The sequence below is a fragment of the Hibiscus syriacus genome, unplaced genomic scaffold (assembly GCF_006381635.1).
Source record: "Hibiscus syriacus cultivar Baekdansim isolate YM2019G1 unplaced genomic scaffold, ASM638163v2 tig00109921_pilon, whole genome shotgun sequence".
NCBI lineage: Eukaryota > Viridiplantae > Streptophyta > Magnoliopsida > Malvales > Malvaceae > Hibiscus > Hibiscus syriacus.
In genome coordinates, this window is record NW_024062528.1 from 114,507 (window position 1) to 133,542 (window position 19,036).

At 30.5% G+C, this 19,036-nt stretch overlaps 1 protein-coding gene across 4 annotated transcripts; it reads left to right on the plus strand.

The window, feature by feature from the left end:
• The first annotated feature begins 12,833 nt into the window (after nucleotides 1–12,833).
• Nucleotides 12,834–18,632, plus strand: LOC120210251 (inactive protein kinase SELMODRAFT_444075-like). 4 transcript variants are annotated; one of them, XM_039209017.1, is made up of 11 exons: nucleotides 12,834–12,957; nucleotides 13,394–13,626; nucleotides 14,015–14,398; nucleotides 14,769–14,914; nucleotides 15,006–15,100; nucleotides 15,237–16,279; nucleotides 16,712–16,872; nucleotides 17,173–17,249; nucleotides 17,337–17,484; nucleotides 17,642–17,791; nucleotides 18,186–18,632. In XM_039209017.1, the coding sequence occupies exons 3-11, from the start codon at nucleotides 14,215–14,217 to the stop codon at nucleotides 18,399–18,401; spliced, it is 2,220 nt and encodes a 739-aa protein (XP_039064948.1). In that variant the 5' UTR covers nucleotides 12,834–12,957; nucleotides 13,394–13,626; nucleotides 14,015–14,214; the 3' UTR covers nucleotides 18,402–18,632. The 4 variants fall into 4 exon arrangements, with proteins under 4 accessions (XP_039064948.1, XP_039064949.1, XP_039064950.1 ...); XM_039209018.1 differs by having other exon boundaries at nucleotides 12,938–12,957; nucleotides 13,394–13,425; XM_039209019.1 differs by lacking the exons at nucleotides 12,834–12,957; nucleotides 13,394–13,626 and having other exon boundaries at nucleotides 13,911–14,398; nucleotides 15,237–15,707; nucleotides 15,759–16,279.
• The last annotated feature ends 404 nt before the right edge of the window (nucleotides 18,633–19,036 follow it).

Below are 19,036 nucleotides of genomic sequence, written 5' to 3' on the forward strand. Positions count from 1 at the left end.
ATAGAGAATGTTATCGCGAATTGTCCCACTTTGGATCCAAGAAACTTGAGAAACATAAGCAATGGATCCGAACACGCAAACCTATAAACAAGCATTAAGGGAAGGAAGACATATAAACAATAATTAACACTCAGACTAATAAGAAAAAACAATTGGTTGTTAAACATGCAGACCTCGAAAAAAATGTTACTTATGTTTTACAACATATGTTTTGCACATCTATATATAAATTTATGCCTATGGGTCATATCATAGAAGTGAATCCACTAAATAATTATAAACGTGTAAAATATATTAATCAACCTAATTCACTCAAAATAATGTAAAAAGAATACCCAAATTAAATACCTTTACAACGTTGTGTTTTTTTAACTTAGGATTAGTAAAAGTAACAATCGTCCTTTAATAACCTTGATAAACCTCCTATTTTCTGTTATTATAAATTAAATTATTTAATTTATAAATTAAATGCCGATATTTTTTAGAAAAAATAGTATAGTCTAGTCTAGTACAATTCAACTCATGATTAAATACCCTAATAAAAGCACTGAAGAGTATAGATTTGGACCCAAACCCCATTGACCACTCTTTAGTAAGAAGCCCATATGAGAAATGGGTTTTTAAAAGCCCAAACAAACTCCAATATAAATCTTGAATATAAGCTAAGATACAAATAATTAAGTTGTAGTTTTATTTTCAATATGTGCCGAATGAGGGGTAACGGTAGATATCTATTATTATAGACAGATACGAGATTTTATATAAAGATATTTGAGTTTAAAAAGTATATTAAAATTTTAAAAAATTAAATTAAATCATCAAAAAAATAAAAAATAAAAATTATACACATTTAAATTTTTCAAAAATTACAACCCCACCTTTCAAAACCTCTCGTTCCATTCATGTCCATGATGAAATTGCAGAGATTGCATGGGTCGATGAAAAGTTGTGATGATGGTATGGATCCCAGCATATCCAAATTTCAATGCCGGTCAACACACATACATTTTTTTACGTATCGGGATTTCCCATGTATATAATAAGCTTTTGACTGGCATTAATTATATATGTAGGAAGAACCAATTATAAATTGGCCCACCCATGAGCCTCAATGCATTATTGAGTTCCTACACATATATTAATTTATAGACAAGACAGCCACATTTTTCTTGGGATTTCTTGTCCTTTTTTAGCCCGTCTTTAGCTGATATTCGTCTAATTTTCTCGGTAAAAATAGGAGAAATGGATGCTAAAGCAATATAGATGATATCAAATTAATTAAAAAAATAAAAATATTTTTATAGTGATTAGTAACATCATCGATAAATGAGAATGAATTTTTAAAAATTATCGATAAATTAGAATAAATTTAATAAAATCGATGACAACTACAAACGACTTTATTATAATATTTTCATTTTCATTTTAATATTAAATTATAAATAAATTAAAATATACTACTTTAAACTTTTGTTTATGTCCTAAAAATACAAAAAATAGAACAGTGTCACTAATAATTAGTGGCATTTTGACCAAAATCGATTTCAGGTGTTGATGACTTCACATACCCTATAAAACCATTCATATTTCTCTAATTTCATCCAATATCATTTTTAAATCCTTGAATTTTTTCCCCAACATCCTCTTCTGTCTAATTTAACCAAATTTCTCTTAGAAACAGATATTTAATGAAAATTAAACAATTGAATACAATTAAAAATATTAATGAAGCTATAATATTATTTTTAAAAAATGCATTAACCATTAAATAGTATTCATGATTAGCATTTAACCTTCATTGTATTAAAACCTGCTAGTTCTGTATACTAAATTAGCCCCACTCTTTTTATTGGTTAATTTATTAGGCTTCTGATTTCAATTCAAATTCAACTTTGATCAAGCCAAAGCTACTTTTCTCATCATACTTAATTTTCATTCTTATGTAGCCGACACTAGATTCTCTCTATGTTCCTTTTCTTTTTAATGCCTTTTAATTTAAACCCCAAACTCTCTCAAAATTATCATATAATTAAGGGTAAACTACACATTTAATGTTTCAACTATCACTTTTGTTTCGTTTTAGTCACTCAACTACTTTTTATTTTAAAATCATACATAATGTTATATTTTAATTTCATTATAGTCACTCATCTTTAAAAAAAAATTAATGGTAATAATAATTTATCACCATATGATAACGCTACATCATCATTAATTATTTTAATAAAATACCTTGTCAATTTTTAACTTTAAAAAATAATCAATCAAAACAGGCTGCGGATTGTTGGTTGAACCATAAATTAAATGGAATTTAAAATTAAAGTTATTTATCATTGTGGTTGTTGAAAGAACAGCTGAACATGTGGGGTTATCAAGAAATTGCATGGAGTTGTCAAATTCATCATTGCAGTACGCCTATGAATTCAAGTACAATTAATTCAAGTTTATTTAGACAAAAAAAAAAACATTTGTACTAAAAACATTTTTTAATTAAATAAAGAGAAAATAATTTCAGTGACCGAAAATATCTTATAATATACGATTTTAATCAATTTTTTTTTATTTACGAAAATGACCAATAAATTCGCAACGCAAACTCTAATTTCGCAACACAGGTTCCAAAATCGCAATGAGATTTTCCAAATTTCGCAACGCGAATATGTAAATCGCAAAGATAATATGTAAATCGCAACACGGTTTTCCAAAATCGCAACGCTGATTACCGATGTAGGTAAACAAAACTATCACAACACGATTTTCAAATTCGCAACGCTAATTATCGATATAGGTAAACAGTACTATCGCAACGAGATTTTCAAATTTGCAACGCTAATTACCGACATAGGTAAACAGTACTATCGCAACGCGATTTACAAATTCGCAACGTTAAGTACCGACATAGGTAAGCAGTACTATCTCAACGCGATTTTCAAATTCGCAACGCTAATTACCGACATGGGTAAACAGAACTATCGCAACGCGATTTACAAATTCGCAACGCTGATTACCGACATAGGTAAACAATACTATCGCAATGCGATTTACAAATTCGCAACGCTAATTACCGACATATGTAACAGTACTATCACAACACGATTTTGGAAATTGTGTTGCGATTTACAAATTCGCGTTGCGATTTTTGAAACTGTGTTGCGATTTACAAATTTGCGTTGCGATTTTAGAATATGTGTTGCGAAATTAGAGTTCGTGTTGCGAATTTGTTGGTCATTTTTGCAAATCTAAATTGTTTTTGTTAAAATTATATATTATAAGACATTTTCGATCACTGAAATTATTTTCTCTTAAATAAATCATTTAACCGGTGTCTAGAAAGTGGGGGGAAATATGATTAATTGATTATTTAAAAAATAATAAAAATAAACCCTTAAGTGTTGAAACTTCAAGTTGTTTTATTTAATTTTTTTCTTTTTCTTGTTTATCTATATTAATCTGGGACAAAATTGCAGATGAGATAATTTTTTGTGGCTAGCAAGTCAAAATATTTATTTTTCTATTCCTATTGGGTCGTTAAAAGAAAAGAAAAAAAGTACATTACAATAATTTTGTGCAGCATCAATGGGAGTATAGGACCCCACCCAAATGTACCACATAGCCAACATCCATATAATAATAATCATTAATAATATTGATTTCCTGACTTTAAGAAAGATTTGCTCATTGCTTAAATGGATAATTTGATTAGTGGTATTTCATTTAATACGTTGTTGGTTTAGAGGACTTCAATTCAAGTCCTTTTAAATCACGGACGAAAACAAGGTTTTATATTATGGATGAAATTCTAAATTTTTAAAAGAAAATACACTTACAAAATATATTATTAGCTTATTTGAGAAATTGAAAATACGATAATATTAAATATGTAATACGAGAGCTTTGTTGCCCATGTGGTCCTATGCAACATGACAATATTAGTCTATACTTATTTCGTTAAAACTTATAGACAAGAGGACAATCGTGATTCATAAAAAAAAAAAAGTGATTCAAATCTTTTTCAAACATTGAAGATAAATTTAACTCTTTTTAAAAAGTTTAAAACCAAATTTAACCTACAAAAGATTAGGGTAAATTACAAGTTTTTATCATTCAATTTTAATCTTATTCGTATTTGATCACTAAACTTTAAAAAATCAAAACTTAACTTTGAAGATTGATTTTTTCTTAATCACTCCATCATTATCTTAACAACTCAGCATGACATGACTTTTTTTATACATGTAGCTACCAAGTCAAATTTTAGAGTTAAAAAAGCTAAAATCCCTTTTTCATATTTAAAATCCCTTTTTCATATTTAAAATACATAACCTTAATTAACGTCCTTAAAAACCCAGAATTTTAAAATTTAATAATAATAAAATTATACTTTTTTTAAGTTTAATGAGTAAAACATGAATGTAAAATCGAACGAAATTTATAATTTATTCACACAATTAAAAAAAAACATGTTGGCAACATATATAAACATGATAGAGTAAACTTATCGTTATATCAATTACAATAATCCATAAAAGCTATGTTCGTAGCCATTAATTATAAAATATTTAATTATTATTTTGAAAATTTTGTATTTAATATATTAATTATATTGTAAGATTACCAGTGGGAATAAAAGATTACCAGGGGAATAAAGATTACCAGGGAATAGGATTACTGGGAATGTTGTATTTTGTGTTTGTTTGGTTTAGCAGGAATGTAAGATTACCGTGTTTGGTTAAAGGAATAAAATATTATTTGAATGTATATTTAACCAAATTGTCCTTATTATATATTTGTTTTTTAACTAGTTGGAAAATATTTATATATTTTCTTTAAAAAATTAAATTCATAATATTTATATAAATATTTTACAAAATTAAAAATATAAAAATGTTTAATGAAAGGGTAAAAAAATTTAATCCCTGAACTTCATATAAAATTTTAATTATAGAAATTTTTTTGTAAATCTAAAATAATTTAAGGATAAATTTGTAATTTAACCTTCGTAGAATTTTTATTATTCAATGATAGAAGAATGATATTTTTGAAAAAAAAAAAATTTAAGGGCATTTTAGTCCAAAACGCCGGTAATGTTATAATACCTAAGGGAAAGGAGGTAATGACATTCCAAGTAATATACTCCAAAAATATACTATTAGTAATAAAACATTACCGGAAATGAGTTTCCCGGCCAACGAAACATGAGAATGTGGGATTCCCATCCTATGAAAATCCTACAATCCTTGAACCAAACACCCCTTAAACATTTTCCAATAACAAAACCCTGAACCCCACCATAAACTGCATCACACAAAGGACGTCACCCAAATCTTTATAGCTGCGGTTTTGGTAAACTAAAACCAGACAACCTCGGGAAGGATCTTCCATTACTGTCCGGAGAATCAAATATTTGAATCAGATCCTATGTTGATTAAACTTTATAATATATATATATGAGACAATATTTATTTATATTTAGTAAAACTTTAAATTTTATATTTTAGAATTATTGTATGAGTACAAATAGACAACTAAAATTAACATGATAATATAAGAAGATATTTGCGAAAGAAAAACAAGGAAATAATTTGTAGGTATAACCCTTTAAGTTCAAGTGAATCATAACTATATATAAAACTAGAGTTGATACATTGCACGCGTCGGGGATTTTATAAACTTTTTGATGATTTATTCTATTCAATAATAATAATAATTTAATTAATTAGTAAATATATATTTTATTATTTTAGTTGAAATTTATTAAACCTAAATTTATAATAATAAGTCAGGGTTGATTAAGTATATTAAGTCGATTTATGGGTCAAATTTAAAACAATAATTTTAAACAGTTTAATATGATTACAGAGTAATATCAATTCAAAATTTTCTTATTCTATTGACAATCCACGTACATTATGGATGTAACTGTACAAATACAAATTCTTTTAAAAAAACAACATTTTATTTTTATTATTGAAACCGATTAATATGTTTTAAATTTTATGTTTCTTACATAATGTTTCTATATGAATATTTTGATGCTCTGAAATGCTATAAGTAGGGTTTTTTTCAAACTGTGATGATGGGCGTCCGGTACTTCCATTCTCCAATTATAAAAGTAAGCCCTTACTTTAAACAGCTATGGAAAATAGTATTTTCAATTTAGTTAACCCACTTGAAATAAATTATTTATAAATGTAGCAGAATGGTTGGGATAACATGAAACCAAGGGTCAATGTTCCTCTGTAAAAGTTAAAGATGATAAAATAAAATAACTAGGGCATGCATGCATGTAACATTTATTTGAAACTTTAATGGAAAAAGGCAGCCTTCCGACGTGCCTGCATGACAAATCAATATATAATAAGAAAAACGCAGTGCAATGTTCGTAGATTCACCTCCACATTTTGTATATTGCTCACCAACTCTAGATCTTCCTACAGGACCCAATTCAAGGGAGAGAGAGAAACAAAGTTAACGGAGGATGGTAATTGAAGTAATATTTTCTTTACAATTTTACGAGTATATCATATTAAAAGTATTTTACAAATAAAATCTTAAAAAGTTAACTATTTGATATATTGATCGTGGTTTAATATAATTTTATATGATGACCCTGGAATCAGGACGGGCGTACGAAATTGCCCCTCCCACCTTTGATGGTTTAATAACATTTTAGGTCATTGGTAGTTTTGAAATCATTATAATTAAGTTTTTGTTATTCCCAAAAAAATTTATATAATTGTTTTTTAGGACATTGTTAGTTTTCAATTAATGAAATTAAGCCTTTATCCTCAATTTATATGATTTAATTACTTTTTAAGACATTTGAATTTTAAATTTAATGAAACTAAACTTTTCATCTCTTAATTTTTATAATTTAATTATTTTTAGGATCCTATTTATTTTAAAGTTAAGTAATTTGACCTGCTCATGATTCAGTCCTAGCTGCATCCCTGCCTGAAATGATAAATTTCTTTCTAAGTCCATTTACTTCTTTTTGTTGAATATTTATAACTACATTTATAAATTTTTAAAATATTAATTAATATACAATAAAATTGGATTTTGAACCCTTAAATGATAAAATTTTAATCCAATCTTAAAATTATAATGTTAAAAGTTAATATAATAATAAAATTATATTTTATCATTTATAAAAAAAATCAAATTTAACCCCTAAAAAAGTTATAGTATTGCCCACAAAATCATTCGTAAACTACCAGATCCAAATGATATGCATCATTAACAAAAAAACTACCCATATGATATTCCAACTTTTAGGATATTTTCATTTTGATCACCAAGGTCATTCTCTCAATTTAGTCACTGTCATTAGATAGATTATTCATTTTAGTCACTCAAGGGTTGAATCCCTAATAATATTAATGATAAAATACTCATATAGTCACCCAACTTTAAAGTTGCTTTCATTTTGGTCTATGATAATTGAGAGGATTGTAACTATTGGGTGACCAAAATGAACAATTTCTCTAACTACAATTAAATTGAGAGGATATTTTATGATAAAAAAGAAAGCACCTAAAAGTTAGGTGGGACCATCTGTATAGTTATCCCATTATTAAAAATAAAGTTAAAAGTAAATTTATGTATCATTCCTCGAGCGTAAAAGTTAAAGTAGATTACCAAAGTTAGTCCACAAAAAAACAAAACATAGCGTGTTATTTTTAATATATAAAAAAAGATTATGAGTAAATTAAGACCGGTTTATAAAATATATGTTAATTTGTACTTACAAGAGGACAATCCGAATAATAAAAAAACCCCGCGTGGTAGAAGGAATATTTAGTCAATTAATCACGTTGTCTTTGTCGTTTAATTCACCAAATCAATTTTGTCATTTTCACTAATTAATAGTAATTTTTTATCATTAAAACACTAAATATTAAGTAGTGAAAATAATTAGTAGGTTCCAAAACAAAAGAAAATGAGGTTCGGGAGACACGATTGGCACATGGCGCAAGACCACGTCAGGAGCTTTCAAAACGACAGCCTTGGTCACCGCTTTGGACATTTATTATTGTTATTCTCACAGTTTAATAATACCAACGGTAGGGATGGCAAACGGGCGGGTCGGGTGCAGATACCTCCTCCTCCATTCTCATCTCCATACCCACATAATATTTTTCAATCGACCACCAACCCACCACCCATGATAGGTACAAATTTTTAAATTCACACCCGCCCACGCGGGTACATTCTCAAATCTATCCACACACCTACTAGCGACATACCCGTCTAGACCCGCTTGACAGCAAACTTAAGTTATACATAAGCAACAAACTTAAAAAAAACATGTCCATTAAGAAACATAATAAAATAATCCAAGGATTATCTAAGTTAAGTGTTAATATAGATCTTAAAATACTTAAAACACCATAATAAATGACATAATTAAAGTCTATAAATATAAATGACAAACACATAATATTTTTGTTCTTTGGCACAACATTCTAAAATTTCAGGCAATATTTGTGATATATAACACTTCAGTATTACAATCATCATTCTCTGTTTCCTCCAACTGAGAGCGCTCTAATTTAAATTCACTACTACTTACATATATAATAGAAAGTAAAACTAATATAAGTTAGTAACTAAACTTTAATAACATAATTAAACACAATTTTACAATTAATGTAAACTAAATAATAATATTACCTTTAATATCGGCCCAAAGTCAATTTTGAACATACATTAATGTTTCAATAGTCTCCGAATGTAGTCGACTACGATAAGGACCAATTACTCTTCCACCTATACTGAATACAAATTTTGATGGGACAGTTGAGACATAAATGCCCAAAATATCATTTGTTATTTGTTGGAGAGTTTGATAAATTATATGTTATATCTTATACAATATTAGAATTTATAAATTAGTCTCTAAAATTACACCTAAATTCATAATGGTCCAAAATTTAATAGATATTTAACTGGGCGGGCAGATGTGGGGCGGACAGATGCAGGTAAAGTCTCAAACCCATTACCCGCCCACCACCTGCTACAGGTACCACTTTTTAAATCCACATCCGCCCACTACCCGCTAAAATTATACCAATCTCCGCCCCAATTGGAGCGGATGCAGTACGGAATCCACGAAACTGTACCCGTTTGCCATCTCTAACCAACGGTTACTTGGCACTTGGCAGTTGGGGGCCACCGTGTAGGTGGTGCTGTGGGTGGTTGGCGGTGACGTGCGCCGCTGAGGGAGACGGAAGGAAACGTTAGCCCATTGGGGAAAGTGTACTGTGGTGTTGACGGTGACGGGTGAAGGAGATGCATAACGGCAAGTGGGTGCCACCGTCAGCGGTGAAGGTGGGCCCCGTGAACTCTGATCTGGTGTACGTGGGTCCCACACCGGCTTGCGGGGTTGGGCACATGTGGGTGCGGTTCGAAAAATAAAATGGGAGGAGACAGGAAAGGGCGTGTATTTAGAAATTTTTTACGAATTCTGGGTTCTTTAATGTTTGCATCCGATTTATCATATTTTCACACATTAATAAATTTTTTATTACTCGTATATTAATAATTAAATGATTAATTTAATTATATTTTTTTAAAAATATAATATGATTAAAAAATAATATTTATTCATAATTTTTAATCATTAAGAATACACACAGATATAACTATCTCAAATTTCGATTTTTAAGAAAAATAATATTTTATTTTATCACGATTTTCACTTAATAAATTTAGTTTAATCATAAAAATAAATAAGTTAAATCAATTTTAAACCTAAATCAAAGTAAGTAAATTAAAATCATTGAATTTTATTTTTCTACTATCTAATAATTAGTTATAATTTGTATATGTTTATTAATAATAATTTTAATTTAATAGTTAAATGGTTTAAAATAAAAAAGTCATAAATTATATCTATTTTTTTGTTTTAAGTCTTTAAAATATTTTTAGCCGAAACATGTTCTTAAATTATTATATATAACTATCTTAAGTAGATAAATTATTTTTAATCAAAATATGTCCTAAATTTATATTTTTGTTACTTTAAGTATTTAAATTATATTTTAACCAAGTATATATTTAATTTTGATTGATATATCAATATTTCGTTATTAAAAAAATAACCAAAGAATAATAAAATCTAAAATAGTTATATAAAATAATTTAAATTCATATTTTGAGCAAATAATATTTTAAAGTAATCAAAGTGATAATAATAATCTAGATACAATTATGGTTTCTTTAAAAGAAAAATAGTAACATCATAGTCTTGGAAAATTGTAAAAGCTTGAAAGAGGCAGCTGATCCGATGAAAGTGGTCCAATGTAGTGTAGTCCACTCCCAGTCCATCGAACTCTGAATGCGACGTGACAGTACATACTACACCGTATAGCAGCCGGCGCGGGAACCTGTGCGCCACCCCACCCCACCCCGTGCCTCCGCCGCCTAATTTTTCCGCAAACGACAACTCTACTCAATTATTAAATCAATCACCAATTCACATTTTCCAACATAAAATCTATATTTTTAAAGAAATTCCATTAATATTTTCAAAATTTGAATTTATTATTAACAATTAAATTAAATATTTGTATTTAAAATACCGAGTAAATCTTTTAAATCGAACGAAAAATTCGAGACATAAACAATACTTTTTTTTGGGGGATAAAGATGCTCCTCCTATCTTTCAAAACTTGACATTAAAATATAAAATGTCATTTAACGTAAACCCAATCTCCTCGAAATTCCACCCAACTTCAAGGGGTACTGTCGTAATATCACTACACCTTCCATCACCGTTCTTCTCCCTCTCCCCCATTAAACTACGAGTAAATAAATCGAACATTTGTTAATTTATTTTAATTATTAAGGAGAAAAATAAACAGTTTTTATGTCTAAATACTCAATTGTACTTGAATTATACTTTTTGTATTTTAATACTTTGAATTTTTATCATATTTTAATATTTAAAGTATTAATTTATTTTGATTTATCTCAAAGTTAGATATGTTGAATTAGATTGTGAGCTCGAATTTTGAAATTAAAATGATTATCTATTAATCATAGATACAATAGACATTCTATAATATTTATTATTTGAATTAGTATTATTTATGTAAATATGAATTATAAATTTATATATTTAAATTTGATTTTAGATTATAAAGTGAAAATATATTTATTAAATTTTAAATTTAATTATTCATAATTTTAATAGATTTATATTTAAATTTTTACAAATTGATACATGATTTAAAATTTTGAATTTAAATATCTTAATTTTTCATCGAATCAAGGAATACGATGTTGGATATTATTATTATCACACATTTTTAATAATTTTGATACTTTTTGTAATATATTTTTTATAATTTTTAATAATAATTTTTATAATTTATTTTATAATTTCCAAAGTTTTTAATGATTTTTATAATTTCATGCTAAAATTTATATTTTTATTATTCCTATAATTTTATATAAATTTCATGGATTTAACATATATTTTATAATTTTATGACATAAAATTTTAGGATATACAGTAAAACGTCTATAAATTAATATTTGATAAATTAATAACTTCTCTAATTTTCTCAATCTCAACTTCGCCCCATGTCTAAATTAATAATTTTATAAATTAATAAGATAATAATTTTTCGGAAGAGCTTTATATAAATTTATGGTACATTCAATATTATAAATTAATAATTCTTTACAATTTTAAATATAACTAGGACAACTTAGCAAAATACAATTATATTGTTGTTTGCTTCTTCTTAAAATTTAAATCTATACGTATTTTATCTCTAATTTTCTTTACTGCATCCAAAAATTCTAGTGTTGCATTTTGTTGCTGCTATGACTACCTCCTTTCATGTAATTGGTTGCAAATGCATTGTATCATATTCAGTTGTTGCCGAAAGGTATTTAGATGATCGCTTAAATGTGTTCGATATTATACTTTGACTAGTTTTCAAATGAAAATTTTCATCAATCCACTATTACAAATATTTTTGAGTGCATGTGGGATGATGTCTCTTATACTCACATAGTACTTTACGTATTTGATATGTCATGATTGATTTTTGAACATCTTTTAGATGTGAAACTTGGTTGATTGGTTTGATTTAGATTGACTAATTAGGAATGTTTGACGCCGTTTATATAGTGATCGATTTTCTTACTATATATGAACCTGTATAAAGTTTTAACTAGTATTATGTATTGCAATAAACTTTGTTTTTTTAAGGGTATATATTACATTTAATTAATCAAGTTGTACATAAAAATCATTTAATTAGTTAATATAATATATATGTTTTGTTTATGAAAAATAATGTAAGTTCGTTGAAATGAAAAAAAATCTCTTTAAGCAAATAAATTATTAATATCGATTAATTAATACTCCTTTAAATTAATAAAATTATGTTATATGACGTTATTAACTTATAGAGGTTTTACCGTATATCGTATTATAATTTTATAAGTTACTTATTAATTAATAATTAGAAGTTATCGTATTATTAAAATTTCTTCAATAACAAATTAATTGAATATAAATTTATAAAAAATATTATAAAAAGTTATTTCCATTTTCTGGCTCTCATTTCTTGTTTTCTTAGTAGAAAAATCTTTTTTCTTGACATTATTGTATTTAAACGAAGAACTAATTAGAGTACAAAGAAATATTTATCCTTAATAGTTCTTCAAGCTTTGTTTCTTTTTCCTTTATTGCTGCTCAGATGATGTGAAAGAAGAAGAGAGAAGAATTTAGGTAAAAATAAATAAAGAATAAATAAAATGAAAACAAATGAACAACTATTTCGTGTATTTTCTTATATATTTATTCAACAAAGACATCCTTCCTTCTTTTCCTTTTTTTTTCAAATGAAAGCGGTTTCCTTTTTGTCAACGGGCGTCTGGGTTTTTGTTTAAAAACAAATTTATGGGGTTTGGATTGTTAAGGGAAGTTAGCTGGTAATGTTTGGTTTTGTATATCTTCTTCTTCGTTTATATTTTAAATGTTTTTTTATGCCTGTTGTTTTGTCTACTTTGTTGTTTAGTTAATGAGAAGATTGATGAACCTTGAATATTAAAATCAAGGGCACTTCTGGGCTTAGGCGATCTTTATTATTATTTTATGGTTCAAAGAGTTGCAAGGGATCTGATTTTGTTTTCTTACGTTTTCTTACTATTTTCTTTGATTTTGCTGGTTTGTCGTTATGGGTTTTTGTTTATTGAAAAGAAAAGAAGGGGGAGAAAAGCATGTTGTTAGTTTGGTAATTCTGGTCGTTCTTGTTGTTTTCTTGCATTTTCTAGCCAAACAAGCATACTATTTTCTCTTTTTCTTTTGAATGTGTGTTTTAATTTTTAAAGTATTGATCTCTCTATATATTTTGTACAAATTTTGCAGGATTTGAACTTGGGGTTTGTGGCTTAAAAACGGTGCTTCCTCTTTTCTTTTTACGGTTCCGGATGTGAGATTCAATAGTCAAATCCATCTGCCAAGAAAGCTGTTGCCTGGCAATCATTTACCAACCCTGTCATCATTGTGATTTGATCATCTGTGTACGGACGCTTACACAAAAGAATCGAAGAGCTGAATTTTTGTTCTGTTTGTCTAAAGAATTGGACAAGAAAAAAAAGGTGGGAAAACTGATCTTTTGGATCCGAAATTTCTCAGTTCATTTTTTCTTATTGTTTTGTTGCTTCTCTGCTGACCTCAAGAGTTGAATCCCTAGTTATACAAAAAAAGAAGAAGCAAAACTAGTTGTGTTGATTGGATGTATTGAAGTTCACTTTCAGGGGTTGCTGTCTTTTTGCAGTAAAACAATGGTTATCTTCTTAATACGGCGCCTAAAGGACTTATTTTCTTTTCTTTTTTTCAGAGACAAAAGGCTAGCTAGTTCTTCAATTTTGCAATTAGGAAAATGGGTTTTCTTTTTCACTGGAAGGTGACCAATTATTAGGAGCTCATGTGAATTAGTGAAAAGGGTCTTGTCCTGGATGCTGGTATCTGTCTGTCTTTCTGCAGATTATCTGGAATGAAATAGTTAGCCATGTCGGTAGTACATGTCCTAGAAGCCATTATGGTGGGGGCAGATCAATAATGCAAATGTTTTGTTTTGTTCGTGCCTTTTTAAGACTTGTTGTTTTGGCTTCTACAATGGTCATTGGTTTTTGAGTGTTGAATCTGTTAAGTGAGGAAAGTTCTGTAGAAATTCTTGGTGCCAAATGAGTCGAGAACAGAAGAAGGGGAAACAGGAAAAAGGCGTCTTGAATGCGGCCGAGAAAGTTGTGGTTGCTGTTAAGGCATCGAAAGAAATTCCTAAGACTGCTCTAGTGTGGGCGTTGACCCATGTTGTTCAACCTGGAGATTGCATTACATTGCTTGTTGTTGTTCCTTCACCTGGCTCAGGTACTATGGCTTGTTCTTTTACTGGTTCTGATTCTACCTGTAATATTTTCTGTATTACTTCTCATGTTAATAGTGATTTATGTTATTTATTGAGCTTTGAAAACATTGATTACTGCACATGGTAACCTTGAACTTCACTGTCCAAGTGGTTTGGTTATACTTTGTTCCACAATTAGTGTCAGTCTGAAGAAGTTAGTGTTTCTTGTTTCCATGAGCATGTTAAGTTATATCATGGCACAGAGAAAAGTGATCAAGGCTTGAAAGGATCATAATTAGGAATGATTGTGGTGTGTAACTTGTGAAAAATCCTCTTTATCTTCATTTTCTTCTATAACCCCTGCTTGTCGGCTAAATTCTTTTACTCATTCAGGTAGAAAATGGAGTTTTCCAAGATTTGCTGGGGACTGCGCCAGTAGGAAGTCTCACGCAGGATCAAATTCAGAGCAAAAGTCTGATATCACTGATTCCTTCTCCCAAATGATTCTCCAGCTTCATGATGTTTATGATCCAAACAAGGTAAATAACTTGCTCTGGGTGCTAGTGTAGATACTGTTATATCTAAATGTCCTTGCCTGCTAATTTTTTGTTTACCAACTCAACTGCACAGATCAATGTCAAGATAAAAATTGTTTCTGGATTACCATCTGGAGCAGTGGCTTCCGAGGCCAAGCAAGCCCTTGCTAGTTGGGTTGTATTGGACAAGTAACATCCTGTTTCCTCTGTTTCTTCTTCATTTCTTTTCCTTTCCCCCTTTTTCTCTTGTGTATGATCTAAAAGGGTATATACTCACACTTTGGGTATACCCCTTCCTTTTGTCTTTGTTTCTTGGATTTTATAGGCAGCTCAAGCATGAGGAAAAACGGTGCATCGAGGAGTTGCAATGCAACATTGTGGTTATGAAGAATTCACAGGCAAAAGTTCTCCGCTTAAATTTGGTTGGATCACCCGAGAAGGAAACTGAATCTTCTCGTAAGTTAAATTCTGCGAGAGATGAAGCTTCCGAAAAGTATCCCCAAAACAAAGATGCATCATCTGGTTCTATTCAAGGGCCAGTTGTCACTCCCACTAGTAGTCCAGAGCTCGGGACATCATTTACTGCTACTGAAGCAGGAACTTCTTCAGTGTCAAGCTCTGATCCAGGCACTTCTCCATTTTTCAACTCAGAAGGGAATAAAGACCTGAAGAAGGAGGAATCATTGGCCATTAAAGAAATTGAGGATCTTAATGAATGTGGTTCAGACCCAGAGAGTGAAAATTTATCTTTATCTTCAACGAGTTTAAGGTTCCAACCATGGATAACAGAGTATCTTAATTCTCATCATCAATCTTCACATCGCCTTGAAGAAACTTCAGGAAGAGCTCATGACGGAGCTCAAGCTTCAACAACGAAAGCTTTGCTGGAGAAATTTTCGAAACTTGATAGAGAGGCTGGCATTGGAATATCAAGTTTTAGGAGTGATATTGAATTTAGTGGAAACGTAAGGGAAGCAGTTTCATTATTGAGAAATGCCCCTCCTGGCCCTCCTCCATTGTGTTCAATCTGTCAGCATAAGGCACCTGTATTTGGAAAACCACCAAGGTGGTTTACCTATGCTGAATTGGAGCTTGCAACTGGTGGGTTTTCACAAGCTAATTTCCTGGCTGAGGGTGGGTTTGGTTCTGTTCATAGAGGACTACTCCCTGATGGTCAGGCAATTGCAGTCAAGCAACATAAATTGGCTAGTTCTCAAGGAGATATTGAATTTTGCTCAGAGGTTGAAGTTCTGAGCTGTGCCCAGCACAGAAATGTTGTTATGCTGATTGGATTCTGCATTGAGGATAGAAGGCGCTTGCTGGTTTATGAGTACATATGCAATGGATCTCTGGATTCTCATCTATATGGTATTTTTTCTGTTTGGAAATTATTTTTCATGTTGATCCAATGCAACTGTGATATGTATGTGCTTATTATTGGCCTTGATCAATTAACTTGATACAGTTATCATGTCAGTCCCTTCAAAGGGTTTGCTGTGATTGCTTTAGACTTGAAAGATCATGTAATCTTTGTTTATTGAAAATGTGTCTCCGTAATTCCCTAACTGTTAGGATTTAGTGATTGAATTAGAAAAAGTGTTCTCCAATCACTTTTCCCTCTAGCCTGACTTGCCCCCCAAAAGACTGCAAGGAAAAGAAATGAAAACTCAAAAACTACTGATAGCTGAAGTTACTTGTAGCTAGGTTTAACATAATCAGAATCAAGCTTCTAGGAAGAAAAAAACTTGTCAATCTTAGATTCGCATGGTTTTGACTGTAGCATAAATTCATGTCTTTCAGGGCGTCATCGGGAACCTCTAGAATGGTCTGCACGGCAAAAGATTGCAGTAGGAGCTGCTAGAGGTCTGAGATATCTTCATGAAGAATGCAGAGTTGGCTGCATTGTGCACCGTGACATGCGTCCGAACAACATCCTCATCACCCATGATTTTGAACCTTTGGTATGCAGAGTTTGTAACTCTTTGGTTTTGAATTGGTATTTACAAGTTAAAAGATCTTCATTCATCATTTCTTGCATTAACATTAGAGAGAATCCTTTAGTTTTTCCTTTTTGTTGTAGTAAAATATTGTTTATGTGAAAACTATGAAAATGATTATTTTAAACTCCGATCTATCACCTTAAATTTTTTAAAATAGATAACAGTAGAAGCCATTAACCCAATAGTGTAACTAAACCTTCCATAGCTTTCTTGAATGGTTTTATCTGCAGGTGGTGTTCATTCAGTTTTTGTTTTTGACAGGTTGGTGATTTTGGCCTTGCAAGATGGCAACCTGATGGCGATACTGGAGTGGAAACCAGAGTGATTGGAACATTTGGGTATTATTCAAAAACTTTTCCCCCTTCTATAATTTACTTTCCCCGTATGCCATTGCAGAATTCAATAATGTTTAATGCTGTGATTAGGTATTTGGCACCAGAATATGCTCAAAGTGGCCAAATCACAGAAAAAGCCGATGTATACTCCTTTGGAGTGGTGTTAATTGAACTAGTTACTGGACGGAAAGCCGTGGACCTTAATAGGCCAAAGGGCCAGCAATGTCTAACTGAATGGGTAATCTTGAAACTCTGCTTGTATATCTTGCTACAAGATCCTAGTCTTTACTCCTATGTAATTTTAAGAAGAATTTTTAAAATAAACGGTGCCATCTTCCATAGGAATGAAAAGCCAAAACAAGATTACTTAATTCTTATGTTACGATCTTGAATAGGCACGTCCACTTTTGGAAGAATATGCCATAGATGAACTGGTGGACCCTAGATTGGAGGACCGCTATTCTGAACACGAGGTCTATTGCATGCTTCATGCTGCATCATTATGCGTAAGGCGGGATCCTCATTCTAGGCCTCGCATGTCTCAGGTAATAAGAAACATTATACCAGACGAGACATATTTTACCTGCAATATACTGCTTCCTTAGTGTTATTTTTTTATACACGATCTTTGTTGCCTTAAAATCAATTCGAACACAAAACATGGTTTGATTTTCGAAGTTGTGTTGAAATCTTTATTCAAGTAATTAATCGTCTCTGATTGTTATTTTTTATATATAGCTGTATATATTTCCGATTTAATATTTGGAATGGAAGAAAAATGGTTAGATATCATATTATGTGCTTAGAATGTAATGTATTTGGATCCAATGCCTTTTGGGTTCATGAAAAACTCTTCTTTGTTAAATCATGAGTTTTTAAGTCACTGCTGAATAAGATTTGGAAGTTTTTGTTGGTTGGTTGAATGCATTTTCGGAACAGGTGCTCCGAATTTTGGAAGGTGATGTGCTCATGAACGCGAATTACACATCGCCAAGTTATGATGTTGGCAACCGTAGTGGCCGGTTATGGACAGAGCAACAATGGCATCACAGTGGACCGCTAACAAGCAATTCATTAGACGGGTTCAGTGGAAAGCTCTCTCTCAAAGGACTAAGGCCAGGAACAAGGCGGACTTCATGTGAAGATCATTTGTAAAAGGCTCGCTTATCATATGGTAAGCTATATATGTTACATACGTGGCCTACCAAGTTTTAGCAGTATCTTTTCTCTCTTTCCAAGTTTAGGTTTTGCTTTTGTATAGAAGCAGCAGTAGTATTTTAGCATTGGAAGCAAGAGTTTTAGTGAGTTTTTGTTATTCATTTTGGAAATGCCCATTTTCAAAAGATACGGTGAATACGCCTCTAATTAAATCAATGAATCAGCTTGTAAAATTTGCGTCTTTCACTCTCTTTATGTGCTGGATATTGGTGCAATTGTAAGGCACATTATACTTTCAAAGAACCCAGATTTGCACCTAGACAGAAGATGGACCATAAAAACGATGACATGGATGTTGACCATACAGTTTAGCATGCATATGGGTTCAGGGTTTTGTTTCATAGTGCAAAGGCAGGGGAGGGACCGGTTGCTTTGAATCTTTTATTGGTGAGCAGTCCAGGGTAAAAGACTGGTTTTGCTTTCCCCATTGTTTGGTTTTTGTGTAGGAATGAAACAGGCAAAACAAACAAATAATCTGGTCTGTAGTTTTGTCTTTGCGTCAAGAAAGACGTGAAACATCCTTGTCCGTAACATGAAAACTTGCCTTGGCATTGCATTTTTTCTCATGATGA